General features: G+C 53.1%; 1 protein-coding gene across 1 annotated transcript in view; it reads right to left on the reverse strand.

Annotated features, from left to right (window-relative positions):
- The window catches only part of OLFM1 (olfactomedin 1), a 33,917-nt gene extending 24,809 nt beyond the window's left edge, over nt 1-9,108 (reverse strand). The window contains exon 1 of the mRNA XM_054848953.1: nt 8,585-9,108. Within this exon, the coding sequence (XP_054704928.1) occupies nt 8,585-8,650 (66 nt within the window). The 5' untranslated portion in view covers nt 8,651-9,108. The remainder of the gene's footprint in view (nt 1-8,584) is intronic.
- Between the last annotated feature and the right edge of the window lie 4,930 nt (nt 9,109-14,038).

A 14,038-nucleotide genomic window follows, 5' to 3' on the forward strand; every position in this document is an offset into this window, starting at 1 on the left:
CCAGTATCTTTTCCGTGGCAAAACTGCTGTCAGGTTGTGCAGCGTTGTGCCTGAGGAGGTCAGCACCAAGGAGGTGTTTCAGGCTGCGGTTGCAGGAACAGGTTCATTAGGCAAAAGCCTCGGATGGCTTTGATCTTTTAAAATAAATCACAGCTCCCCATTCTGTTCCAGTTCTAACAGGTGCTTATGCTGTGCTCAGCACTGTAGCAGCCGAGACCCTGATTGCTTATCGGATTTCATACCATATAAAACACTTGAATGCTATGCTTAAATCATCTTAATGCTCACTTTGAAACTGAGTTTGTAAGTGAAGTTTATCCCTCATATTTGTCTACTCCAAACACATGCAAAGGGAATTAGACCTACGGATACAGTATTATTTAAAATGGTATTCAGTGGAGTAACAAGCACTCCTTTGCCTTGCTCTGGATTCCACTTGGACTAAAGAAAGACTCATTTCCTACCAGTGCACGCAGGTGATTTCATTCGTATGCCCTTCAAGTGCTTTGCAATGATTAAAGCTTCTGCAGATGGGGACAGTGAGGCACAGAGAGAGGAGCAGCAGCAGCCACAAGTCCCTGCTAAGAAGGGGACCCATTACCAGGAGCCTGTTCCTAGTGCCTGGCACTGGGAAAGGGGGAGGCCGGGCTCTGGCAGCAGCAGTCAGCAGAGCTGCCCCGCTTCCCTGGAGCAAAACCCTTCATGTCAGCTGAAAGAGGGGCCGTGTGTGTAATAACGGGGGAGAGAGAAATCCAGGTGATATTTTTCCTTTCTCTTACTTCCAGTGCTTATGAAATAGCCGAAAGCAGCAGGGTTTTGGGAGTCTTTTCTTTGTTGGTAAGATAAAGGGAGTTAAGGTAGGGACATGAAGGGATCGGCTGTTCTTCCATATCTTTTCAGAAAGTTCAGTCACTTAATGCATTAACGACCTGTGCCAGGAGCAGGATGGCCCTGAGCTCGTAGGGTATAACCCACGGCCCTTCCCCAACACCGCCAGGCTGCCTGTGGCACGGCCACGCAAGCTGAACCCACATCAGCTGGTCCAAAGCAGAGACCTGACAAAAAAGAGGCTCCCAGAAATGCTGCTGTTTCCCATTTTTGGGGGGCAAAGGGTTATTCAGAAGCAAGAGGTGGTGGCTGCTGCTGTGCAATGAGACGCTGCTGGTCACTTCGTGCTGTGCTAGGTCACGGGCATCAAGCAGGAAAATGACCTTTGTCATCTCAGTGCCCGAAGCAGGGGACGTGCAAACATGGAAACTTCTTCCCTACCCTAGTGGCTTCCCTGGCTTTAGAAGCCCAGCATGGGAACAAAACGAAACACGGACAGCAAAGAAACAGTAGGGACATGAACTTGATGTAGGAGACCTGACAGTGCCTTTACTTGTGCTAAAACAAATCAGAAGAAACGCTAAAGAAATCAGGAAGGAGGAGACGCAGATGACTCCTTTTGACCTGATAGCATTCACTGATGGGCCTTTCCAGAGCAAAGCAGGATCTGTCCTTAAAAGAGCAACTTTCCATTGTAATGTCTGCAGAAATCTCTTCAGTACCAGTTTTGCTGAACCACTTGAGATTTCCCCTGATCACTCTGTGGTTGTTTGTGGTTGGGGGTTTTTTTGGGTTTTTTTGGTTGTGGGGTTTTTTTTTGCATAGGACATTGCCTTGAATGATGGCACCGAGTTTTTCTCATCCTGACGCACTTGCTACAGCCACCCTCCCCACAAGAGCAGCGGGCGCCGAGCTGCCCTCTCGGTGCCTCTTCTGCTGTAAGCAGAGAGTAAACAGCAGGAGAAGATGAACTGTTTGGGAACAAAAGATCCCCTTTGCATGCACACGCTCTGAGCAGAGAAAGAAGAGGAATGATAGATAAAAGCAAAGAACAGGGTCTTCCAAAATAGCGACTTAGTGGAAAATTCTGCTGCTGGGAAGTAATAATGCAAAACGTGACTGTCTGCCTCAAGGAGCCCTGCAAGGGGCCAGGTTTGCAAACACGGCGTGCGTGTGCGAGTGAGAGTGTGTGAGAGTGTGTGTGTGCAGGACACGGCGGTCATTGTCTCCCTCTCCTGGCTGGTTCAGAGAAGAGGTGCTGAAGTTTCTGTTGCTCCCAGCTTATGTGGAGATGGTGTCCATAGACCCCAGCCAGAGAATTGCTATTTAATGCATGGTGAGAGGATGGGATCTGCTTTAAAACACATACACCTGTATTTTAACAGCCTTAAATCTTGCTCTTGCTCCAAGCTGGCTCAGTAAATGCAGGAGGCATCTCAGCTAACACCTGACATCTCCAGCAAGGAGGATGTGTCCAGCTGAGCTGGGTGCCCAGTGGAGTCCAGTGCCCCAGGCACCTTCCCAGCGCTGGCAGCTCCTGTCCTGGGAGCGCAGGGCCCAGTAATTTGTCAGGGCGCTCACGCCTGCCCTGGGATTGCTCTGCGGTACGTGGGACAACCCATACTCCAGCTCTTTCCGACTCCTCCTCTCTGCACTGGAGACCCACCAGATGTGCCGTGCGCTCTGGCCAGGGGCTGTGGGAAAGGTCTGTCCTTTCTGGAAGGACCTTGCTGTGTAACTTCAGGGATCCTCCTTAGATACTTGGACTAAGTCACTTTTCTCCAGAGTTCCCTCCTGTAGTTGATGGAGGGGCCCTGAACCAGCCTCTGGAGGACTCTCTGCCCCCACCGACCCTTGCAGCGGAGTCCTGACGGATGCTGGGCTGCCAGAGCCCCTCTTGCTGCCCCACTGCCAGGTGCTGCTGCACTTGCAAAGGAGCGTGGACTGCATGGAGGCAGGCGAGCTGCAGGCTGGAAAGGATTCCACTTTCTGCCTGGCACCACAGGGTTACAGGGGACGGAGCCCTGGACTCTGCTCTTGAGAGAAGGATGACATTTCTCATCCCTCTCTCAACTCATTAAACGTTCACCCCCTTCCTTCGCACTCCCCATTGCCTGGGCTTGTGGCAGGAGGTATCTGAACTCCCTCCGCACCAGCCTGTGAGCAGCGCTGGGCAGAAGAGGCACCCCACCTACCCCGGGACGCAGCGTGGGCAAGATCATCCTCGTTAAGGAACGTACGCTTTGTACCCCCATCACCTTTGGAGCGTGGGACAATCTTCTGTTGCATTTGCCATGAGGCATCTGTCCCTCAGCAGGTCACGACTGTCACAGCACTAAATGGTACCAGGTTTCCCTGATTTTTGGGTCTGACTTCCAAATGTCCTTGCTTTTTTGGCCTGTTTTTTTGTCACTGTCTGTGCTGCCATCGCTCACACAAACCTCAGGCCTGGAGCTGGACCCTGTCACCTCGGCACGGTACCAACGCAGAGCAAACTCTTCCCCTCCTGTCAGAGAGAGGGTATGGATGCACAGACAGGCAAAGCGAAGGAAGAAAAGAAAATGGCAATAAAAGACCCCAAAGTGCTTTGGAAACAGTGACCACGATGCTGCAGATCACTGCCAGCTCCTGGTGCAACTTTGTGTGAAACTGCTGGTGCCTGGTGCTGAGCTTGGCTCCAGGAGCAGCTGCGTTTTGGGAGCAGGCAGCCCAGCGCGCTCCGGAAAGTTAACCCCCAGCTACGGACACCGGGACAACTCCTTCCTCATGCAAACCACTCTGCAACCTCTCCTTTTGTTATCCACACCTAGAAACGCTTTGCGGCAGAAAGAACGCGCTCCTTACGTTACGCTGGAACAGAATGATCCCCTTCGCAGGTCTTCACTTCGCTAAATCTGGGTTCAGCTAAAGCTGCTCTTGCCGTTACACCCATGCTCCGACAGCGAGTGCCAACACACGCCAGAGCCTCTGGGCTAGAGCAGAGCCCACGAAATTCGGCACAGGTTTCGCGGGTGCATCAGCAGGTTCCTGTTACTCGGATGTTTTGGGTAGGGACGATGATTTTTTTGGGGGGGCATATTTCCCTGGGTCAGTCGCATGCCTCCAGTCAGAAGGTGCCTTTACACTGAAAACTTGTTCTGCTTGCTAGAAAACACGGCATTGCTCTGGGGTCGCTCGCTGCTGCCTGCTCCTGGACCGAGGGCTGACATGTGCTATCACCCCGCTGTTATCTCTGTCCTGCTGTTATCTTTCCAGGAGATCTTTTGCATTGTGGCTGGTTTTGAAGGCTGCCTCCCAGCTGGGATGGGGAGGGGGGCTGGGAGCCAGGACCTGGGTCCTGAACAGGGAGAAAACTTCCCAGGGCCAAAGCCCAGGACAAAGCTGGTCCAGAGACTGGGCCCAGGGCTCCTGGGCTCAGCTCTGGGAGGGCAGCGGCAAGCAACAGCTACAGTCTGCAGAAGAGGGAGAATCAGGATTTTGAGGTGCTCTTCCCCCATGGTCGAGATTTGCTGGTGCTAAGACACATCTTGGGCTCCGTGCCTCAGTTTCCCCAACTGCATCTTTCCCTTTTTGGGGGGACTGCTTGACTGACTCAAGCTCTCAGGCATCCCCCTGCCCTCCCAGGTCTCCCAAAGAGCCTGGCCAAGGCACCCACAAGCAACAAACCCCAGAAGAACACTCCTTGGGTGTCCCTGTCTTGTTCCCTCCTGCTCGTAGCATCATCACAGCAGAGCAAAGCCCACACTTATCACTCATAACTCGAGAATTGGCTTCTTCCACTGTCAACGCAGTCTACAGCCTTCATCTATCTAATTCACTCAGATAGTAATTAGTTTTGTATTACTTTACGCGGTGATGCTAATACTGATTGCAAGGACTGATAACTTGAGTAATAAATACGACCCAGGGCTGAAAATTACCTTTCTTTTTTATTGGTTAAAGCTGAAGTTAGTGAAATGAGACACAAATTGGTTTATGAGATGAGGCAGCTGCCTCCTGTTACAAGCTGCAGATTTGCAGCTTAATCCTACTGGTTTCCATGTGTGTCTCTGACAGGGGAGGGAAGAGCCCGGCCACCAAACCGGGCACAGGGAAAACCCCCAGGGATGGAGGGGAGCCAGCACAGCTGGGCTGGGTGCTGCTGGGGCAGAGGGGCACAGGCAGCTTTGGGGAGGGCAGCGGGCATCCCTGGCAGCACCCCCGCTTCCCCTGAACATAGCCCCAAGAGGGACCTGATGTGTTTTTAGGAAAATCAATGGCAAAATTGGTTTGTTTGGGTTTGGTATTTTTTCTCCCTTGCAGAAGCCCTAAATGTTTAATAACTGCCTGCTCCAGGAAGGTATTTCTTCCTGTGTGGTTCCAAGGATTACCAGTAAGTGGATGTCAAAGCGCCAGCTACCTCGCGCTGTGCCGGCAAAACTTCGAGGAATGCAAAGAGGTTTTCACTAGTAATATCCCAGCAGCTCACCAGCAAGCCTGGGGCATGACAAAAGGATGGGTCGGACAGACAGACAGAGAAGCAGATGGCATCCTGAACCCCCTCTGCCGATACCCCTGGCTTTACTACAGCAGCCCAAATCCTCTGCCCTTCTGGCAGCACTTTCTGCACGTGACAAGCAGATCCTTAGAGAGTGTAAGTTGGCTCTGCTCCTTCACGGCCATCAGGAGAGCCGCCCGGGTCTCACCGAGAAGAGGACAAGGAGAGAAAGCCCCGTGCTTTGCCTGGGAAACCCTCTGCCCAGAGCTGCATGCACAGCCAGAGCGAGGGTGCTGCACCCCGGGGTGCCCGCAGCAGCAGCTCTGCCCGCCCTGTCCCAGCACCCGTACCTGGCTGCTGCACCCCAGCCGAAATATGTCATTTCAGGTTTTGATCACTGATCTGTGGAGAGCCAAGGCAAGGCACAGAACAAATTAGGAGACCTTTGGCAGCTAGAAGAAACCCCAGACCCTCGTGCAGGTCTCGCTCTGGGGTCAGGGCTCCTGCCACCCGCCTTGGCCCTGCCTGCCGGGCGCATGTGGGGGATTGAGGGGCAGGCAGGGGCTTCTGCAAAGGACTGGGATGTGGGGGGGCATGTAGGGGCAGGTCTCCCCTTGTTTCACACAGGTAAAAGCACCATTCACCTTAGGCGGGTCTCAAAGCCCCTACCAAACCTGGGGGTGCAGCCCACATCGTGTGCATCCCCCATGTGCTCCCAGCTGGGCGCAGGCATCCTGCCTTCCACGCGGGGGGACTGTCAGAGGATGCTGCGATAACAATACCTTGAAGACAACTCCCACCCCTCCACAAGAGCAGCTTTCCCAGCACCCAGCTGGAAGGACAGCCATGTGCTCACCCCCTCCAGCCCCATTTAACAGCCATCCCTCTCCTCATTTCTTCCCTTCTTGTGCACTGGCCTGCCAGTGTCACTGGCAGGGAGGGAGAGGAAGGGACAGCAGTAGCTTCTGCATCGTCAGGGAAAGCTGCCTAAATCAGCAACCTCTCTCCCTCGAACCTTGATCCCTCCTCCCCCGGCACGGGATCTCTGTAGGGGATGGGAAAGACTCTACGCGTGTGATGGAGATGTGAATCCGGCACTGAATTAAACGTGGAAGACACTGAGCTGGGCGGTGCCTGGGCTGAAAGGCATATTTGGGGATTGCATCTGGCAGCTGTGCTACAGAAATGAGATGCTAAAACTCTGAACGGGCTCTGCAGTGCCAAGCGAGTCAGCCGGCACGCTGGCGGGAGAGCTCTGCATGGCCGGTGCGCGGGGCCTGGCAGGACTCAGCTACCTGCAGGCAGCAAAGCCCAGGTAGACACTGCAAACCAGAAACCAGCCCCAGCAAGGCAGCTCAGCAAAGCCAGGCTTTAGCAGGGGCTTCCAACCTCCCGCCAGCGGGCAGGGACAGGCTGGGAGGTAACTCTGCCAGAGTCAGCCAGCAGCGCTCAGCCCCACAGTTCAGAGCAGATTTGATTCCCCATCCCCACCCCGATTTAAAGTTGGGCAAAAAGTTGGAGTGCTGCATTCACAAAAAAAAAGAAAGCAAAAAAAGGAAAAACTAGCCACGCACAGCTGTGTCCGCACAAGAGGTGATAACTCGGTGTCCTTGAAAGACACCACCAATGCAGAGTGATGGGGGCTCATGAGACCAATAAGGGACGACGACAGCCCCTGGGAGCGGGGTACCACCCAGGTCCCCAGGACATGGGTGCGCTCCCCGGAGCTGGGCAGGAGGGGAGGCTGGAGGGGCAGCTGGGCAAGGGGCAGCCCCACAACACTGCTTGACCACGATGCTGCCATGGCCCCGGGCAGGCTGTGCCCTCAACCAGGCTGGGTGCGTAGCGAGGACCCCCTTTTTGCTGATTCCTGAGCAATGCTGGCAGTCGCTGGCTGCTTTGTCCAGCGCGGCGCATGCGCACTCCCCGTGCATCCTCTCGCACACAATGGGCTTCTCCTGGGCACTCACTTACAGCTCTGGTTCCTTCCCACCCCTCCTCATCCACACAGCTCTTGGATTTCTTTGCTTCCCCCCCCAAATTACTACCTTCTCACGCCTTCTCTGGAGGGCTCCATGCAATTAAGGCAGCTCTTACTTTAGCCATTTCTTCCTGGGGGCAGCAGAAATACTCTGAGGGTGCAAAGCCAAAAGGCTTCAGCTACTGAAACTTCAGCAATAGGGCAGTGACAGGAGAGAGCATTGTCAGCAGGAGAAAGGAAGAAATAATCTACATAAAGCACCCAGGATGAGAGCCCAGCTGCTAATTGCTTCTACACTAAGAAGCCTCCATTCCCCTCCTATTTATAGCTTCTTTTTCTTTCTTTTTTTGCTTCCAGGCAGCATCACAATTAACCCCACAATTTAGAGCATCCTCTTGCAATTACTTTTCTTCCTTTTCTCAGTGACTGGGAAAAAAAAACCAAAAGACAACCTCCCTGCCTACCTCTCCCCAATTATCTTAAAGAAGTCAAATGGAGTTTTATTTCCAACTTGCAAGAGATGGCTTTTGTGTGCCTCCTTTCCTCCCCCCAGCCCCACTACTCACTCAGTCCTGGGGCTGGGACAGTAAATGCAAGCATTAAAATCCAGTTTAAAAAAAAAAAAAAAAAGGCAGAGGGGGGAGAGGGAGATAAATAAGATGCTCTTCTCTCCCACAAGCCTGTCACAGATGGAAACATCAAGGGACGTTTAAATGTCACCTAAACTCAGCAAAGCTACCCCCACAGGAGGAGCCGGTGTGGAGCGGGGGGTGACGAGGAGGGACCGCCACCGTGCACTCACGTCGCGTCCCCGCGGGGACCCGGGACAGGCAGCCCCGAACTTCGCCGAGCCCGAGCCCCGCGGGGCCGGCCGGGGTGGGGGGTGGGGGTGGGGGGGGGTGGGGGTGTGTGTCCCCTGCTGCCCTCCCCCCCCGCCCCGCACGGCAACTTTCCCCACAAGTGGGGCGGGCAGGTGGGGGCCCCCCCATACCCCTCGGGGAGGTGGGGGGCACGCCGGGGCAGCCCCCTTCCCTCCCCGGCTCTGGGGTCCGGTCTCCTGAACCCCCCGACCTACTCCTCCCCCCCCCCATCTCCCCCACCCCAACCCCCCCAGCCCGTAGGGTCCACCCGCACCGCGGGCTGAGCAAAGGGGGGTGCCCGGGGAGGGGGCGGTGGGGCGCGAAGGTGCAGCATCCTACTCCAGTTTTCTTTTGTGCTCTCGAGGTTTAATAGAAAATGGCGTTGGGGAGAGAGGGAGAGAGGAGGGGGGGTGTCGGAAAAGCAAGAGAGAAACCTACTTGAGTGAGTTCTGTGCCCATCAGGATGAGAAAGCAGAGGGTCAGGAGCTTGCTTGCCGGTTGCATGTCTCGCACCCAGTTCTAGGCACCTTGCATACAGATCACCTCCCGGGCGAGTCTCCCTGTGCCGATCACCGAGCGCCTCGCTGCCTCCTCAGTCCTTTATTGTTATTATTATTTTAATTAAAAAAAAAAAAAGAAAAAAAAAGACAATAAAATGCAATTAAAAAAAAAAATCAGAATGATTTTCCGGGCGGCTCTCAGCACCCCCAGGAAGCAATGCAAGAAATCTGCTTAGCAGAGCCTTCACTTTGCATATTTATTGGGATCCCAGTTTCTCTCCTCTGCTCTCGGTGCTGGCTCTCTGGTAATTTTTTTTTTTTTTTTTTAATGGCTCCCCCGATCGAAAGACATTTGCGAGGAGAAATTCAACGGAGCACGAAATGATTATCTCTGCTATTGCCAAAAGTTTGCCTTGAAAAGGGGGGGTGATGGGGAGAGGACAGGGATTAAAAAAAAAAAAAAAAAAGGAATTGGTAGGGCTGGCTACTAGCAGGGGATGGCTGTGGAACAGGATGTGACATCAACTAAGGCGGGGGAAATTTAACTACACACGGCAAAGGGAGAGGGGGGAAAACCGGCCTCGGGAGCGGCGAGCTGGGGGGGGGATGCTGCTGCTGCTGCGGCACCGCGGGGAGCAGGGCTGGGGATTGGGGGGGGGGGGGGTTAACCCCCTCCCTCCCTGCCGCCCGGGAGCTCAACGACCTGCTCAGGTGTCCCCGCTGTCTGGGGGTGCAAAGGGATCTCATCCCCTCAAAAAGTACCAACCCCCCAAACACAGATGCCTTCCCAAACCAAGCCCTCCCGGAGGGCTCAGAGCAACACCCACTGTGAGGCTCAGACCCACATTCATTTAAGGCAGTAGGAGCAAGGCGACAGCCCTCCTGCTCTGCACAGCATCCTGCCTTGCGTCTGCTCCCAGCACCCTGCCAGGGTCCCACTGGTGCGCCAGGACTCGGCCAGGGGGGCTGCAGGCAGTGCCCACCCCACGCTGTTCTGGCTGCACCCTTCCCCTCCCCAAGGTCTGTTAACCCCTCATTTCTCTCACTCTTTTAATGCTTTCCAAACCATGGTTTTCCCAGGACCTCATAAATATTATTAAGTCTCTCAGTATCTGGCAGTGCAGGTGAATAGCACCATCCCCCTTTTCCAGAGGTGAGATATGTAACGCAGATCTTCTCTTCATAATTACCAAGTATTTGAATAGAAACTACTTGCCACAGGCCTGCAATTAGTAGAGGTCCCAGAAGAGGATTTTCCCCCTTGATTGCTCATGGCCAAGGGTTTCTTCTGTTGTAGTCCTCTGGCACTGGTTATTACTGGAGCAGGAGATGGGATGTCCGTAGCGATGAGCTGACGCAGGGCCCTTTCCGAGTCCCGGCATCACAGAGCACAGCATTCAGCAGACACCAGGAAATCTGCAGCACGGTGACCCCAGGCTGAGGTACAGTGGGGACAAACAGCTGAGAACAAACTGGCAAAAGACTTCTGTGTGCTGCCATCAGCAAATGTCCAGGGGAAGGTTGGGCTGCATTGCCCCAGACCTCCCGAGAGTGGGTTTCAGCAGCATCCTGAAGGTTCAGGCAGCTCTTTTCTAGGAAGGTAATCAAGACATTAGTTTAAAGAGAGCTTAGAAAAAGGCAGTCCAGAGAGCAGCTGTGGGAAAGCTGGCATGTCTGACTATCCCACATAGATCTATCTTTAATATACTTCCCTCAGCACCTCCCTTTGAGGTCAAAGCTTTATAGCCCATAAAAGCTGAGGACCTTTAAAAAGCATTAAGCTTCCCTTGACTGTATCAAGAACAGCGCAATAAGGCCAAAGGCATCAGTGGCACGACAGGCTTTGAACAGAGCCTGCCCTGGTGCCTTAGAAGGGTTCTTTACCACGGGCATCACCTTCCCCCTGGCAGGGATTGCAGCAGGACACCTTGCCTGTGAATCAGGTCCCACCAAAAGTCAAGGGAGGGAAGGGGAACTAGCAAGTTACACGTGGCTGCATTTCTCTGCTGGGTGCACTGTTTAAAGTGTCTTCAAAAACCACCTGAGCACCTTCCTATTAACCCTGTGACACAAGGCAGCACGTGGTTGATGCAGCTCAGGATGCACCATGTAAGGGCCCAGGTGCAGCTGGAGTTTGCAGGGCTTAAAATAGCTTTGAGAGGTGCAGAAGATTAGTAGTGAGAGTTTCTTTTACACAAAGATTTTCAATGGTGAGATCAGCTTCACCTTAAGTTGCTGGGACCATGGAGGCGACTTAATTTGGGTGTCTTAGACCTCAGAACGAAAGTAAACCCCCTTGTTTTCTGCAGTGGTACCGGATACGGCTCTGAAACAGCACCTTTTCCAGGTCAGCAACAGCATGTCCCCAAAGGGGGATCTCTTTTCTCCCCCTCCTTTGCTTTTATACATGCCTAGCTTCATTGACCTTCATGGTAATAGTCATGGCTTGCACCTGGGTAAATGACAAAAGCATCAGCTCTGCAATTTGTTTTAATTTATTCCTCTTTTGAAGTCTTTCTTAATTAACATCAAGAACTTTTTTATTGAACTTGAGCTCCGGAGTGTGATGCCCTGTATGGTCCTTCCTCTGGGAAAGAGCCCTGTCCCACAGAGCTCCACTCCCAGGACATAAATCACAGAAACCAAGAGAAATAAAAGGAAAAAATTGCCCAGTGTGACACAGCAGAGGAGCCTGGGAACACAACCTAGATCTTTTGATTCCCATAGTGTCTTACCCAGCCTTTGAAAAATACCTCCAGAAATTTGGAAACAGTTCAAGGTCTGGAGAACCTGCCCATGGAGCACAACTAAAGAGGCTCCAGCTCTTTCACCAGCAAAAGGGAAGGCAGAGGAGGCTGCCTGGGGGAAGGTTTCTGTAGATGAAGGCTCTTTCATCTGATAAAAAAAGTCAAAGCAAGAGTCCACAGTTTGGAGTAGAAACAGGACCTGTTTTTTTTTCCTCAGGGGAAGATAATCAGACTGTGAAATAACCCAGCTGAAGGCACTGTGCCCTCTCTCCACCGCTTGACATAGTTAAATCAGAGCCAAGAGCTTTTCCGAAAGATGCATCGTGGCTCCTCCAGAAATTACAGGCAAGATGCCTTCAATGAAACTCTGCTGTGTGATGCAGGAGAGGAGATCAAAACACTTCTGGTTTCTCATCTTGATTTATAAGATGCGATTTCGGCCAGCACCCTGCTCTCTAGATCACGCTGCCCTCCAGAGCAGCCCAGTGCCGGGATGCAAAAGCACCGCGTGGGCAGGGGATGGCAGGGGACCGCAGGCAGCCCCTTCCTCTGTGCTGGTAACCAGAGGACTCTGCAGAGCCACGACACCGGCAGCTGGGAGGGCCGAGCTGGTGCTGCCGTGCATTGGAGGGGCACCCTGGTTCCCTCTTGGGTCCCCACTGGGGATGCTGAAGCTCCCTGGCAGCCAGTGAGCTCCTGCCTGAGCCTGCCTCCCTGCGGGCTGGCTTTTGGCTGGTTTGGTCCTTTCACAGCGGAGCTCACGGAACCCCGTACACTGCTTTCCCTGCACGGGGCCGGGTGGTGGCCCTTAATTTACACAGCCTAGTTCTCTCTGCCCTTTTCTAGGATCTAGATTTAAAGAACAAGACTCCCTATTTTCTCCTCAAAGAGCAGGCTGATGGTCTCCCTCGCTGGGAGCTTTCCTGGCTCTGTAAATCTCCTCTGACCTGCTGCCTCTCTGAAAATCTCTGGGAGAGCCAAGTGCCTCTTGCTCGCTGGGGTCCTGCTCTCTTCCTCCCCGCTGAGATGAAGGCTATTCCAGGCATGGTGAAAATAGCTTCACGCTGCTTTGTTACATACAGAAAGGCACATTGCAGATGCAATTTTTTCAAAAGACCTATTTTCATACTTAATTCTCCTTCCTTTTGTGTAAATTCAGTGAAGATGCCTTCCCATCTTTTTTGCGTCCTTTCCCCTGAAATTTTGGCATTGGGTGTACCAGGGTGAACCTGTACTGAAGACATGGGTGTCGAAAGGCTCCTGAAGCCCAGCCCTGCAGTGTGCATGGACATCTCCTGCAGAAAACCACGGGAAAGTGAATTCCTTCCTGGGAAGAGGGTTCCCTGCCTGGTACCCCCAAACAGCGTACGGTCATACTGGTACTGCCCAATTTCTCTTTGCTGGGATGTCAAGGGCTGCCCCACACCGAGGAGGGACTCTCCCAGGGCCACCAGCCTGGTGTGCTTCAGCTGACTCCCAGGAGCCAGGGTGGCTGTCAGCAGGAGCTGGGAGGTGAAAGCTCTGACAGCACTGATACACCCAGAGATCAAAAGAAAGCAAACTCAACGGAACAGGAGAGATCTTTCACTTGCAATAATTTGGATGAAAAAGTAGGAGACTTTCAGCAGCCCCAGGCTGGGTATGATAACACCAACAATCCTTCAGCCCCTGTATTTAGCCTCATCCCCTGCTTGTGACAGCAAGGAGGGATGGAGAGCAATGTGCGACTCCAGGAGCAACCATGAATAATTTCCACATTCAAAATCCTCACTGGAGCGAAACAGGCAACCAAATTCATGGGACAGATTTTGCAGCAGCCCCGAGGGAGACACGACCATTCTCATTTTCTTCTGCTGATAGCTGGACTTGGACGAGCCACCCAGCAGCACAAGCTGCCCTTTCCCCAGCACAGCTCACCCTCCGCAAAAAGCCCTCCGTTCTCTGGGTGGGAAGGGTTCTGCTACCTGGTGTAAATACCCAAACTGAGCATTGCAATTGAGCTGCACTGGACAACAGCTCCACCAAACATGAAACCCAAGGAGACTACTTCATGGACCCATGTAGGGATATACATTTGTAAAACCTTCCCGTCTCCTCCCCTGGTCACTGCTCTCGTACAATCAGTGAGGCCAGACGGATCCTGTCCCCTCCTGTGGCCACTGGCTCAGCTGACATTTTGATGGTGATCCTTCAAGGGCTGCCCAGTATAAAATTGATTTTCCAAATAGACCCAAACTATCGATCCTTTTGTCAGAAAAATGTCAGGGGCAGACATGCCAGGCACGAGCATCGCTGTCATGGGGCTTCAGAGCGTGTGACAGGAGGACTCGGTGCAAGGACCCCGCTGGGAGCACTCACTCAGCATGTGGCGATGGGTTAGTAGCACCGGATACTCAAGGCGTGGGCAATCTATCCTCAGAGGAAATCATACCTGTGCGATCCTCCTGAATAGCCCATTTCTGCAGACAGACTCAATGATGAACACAGGATGTTTTCTTCCAGCAGCCGGGATGCCACTGTGGCTGCCTGTGCAATAGATTTTCTTCTTCTCTTAGGAATTGCCTCGGGATCCCAGCTACAGATACTAGGGGTGAATTTCTCCATTGATCATTTTTATTGGCATCGACCCAAAAGAAGGCAAAACG

The sequence above is a fragment of the Grus americana genome, chromosome 20 (assembly GCF_028858705.1).
Source record: "Grus americana isolate bGruAme1 chromosome 20, bGruAme1.mat, whole genome shotgun sequence".
Classification (NCBI taxonomy): domain Eukaryota; kingdom Metazoa; phylum Chordata; class Aves; order Gruiformes; family Gruidae; genus Grus; species Grus americana.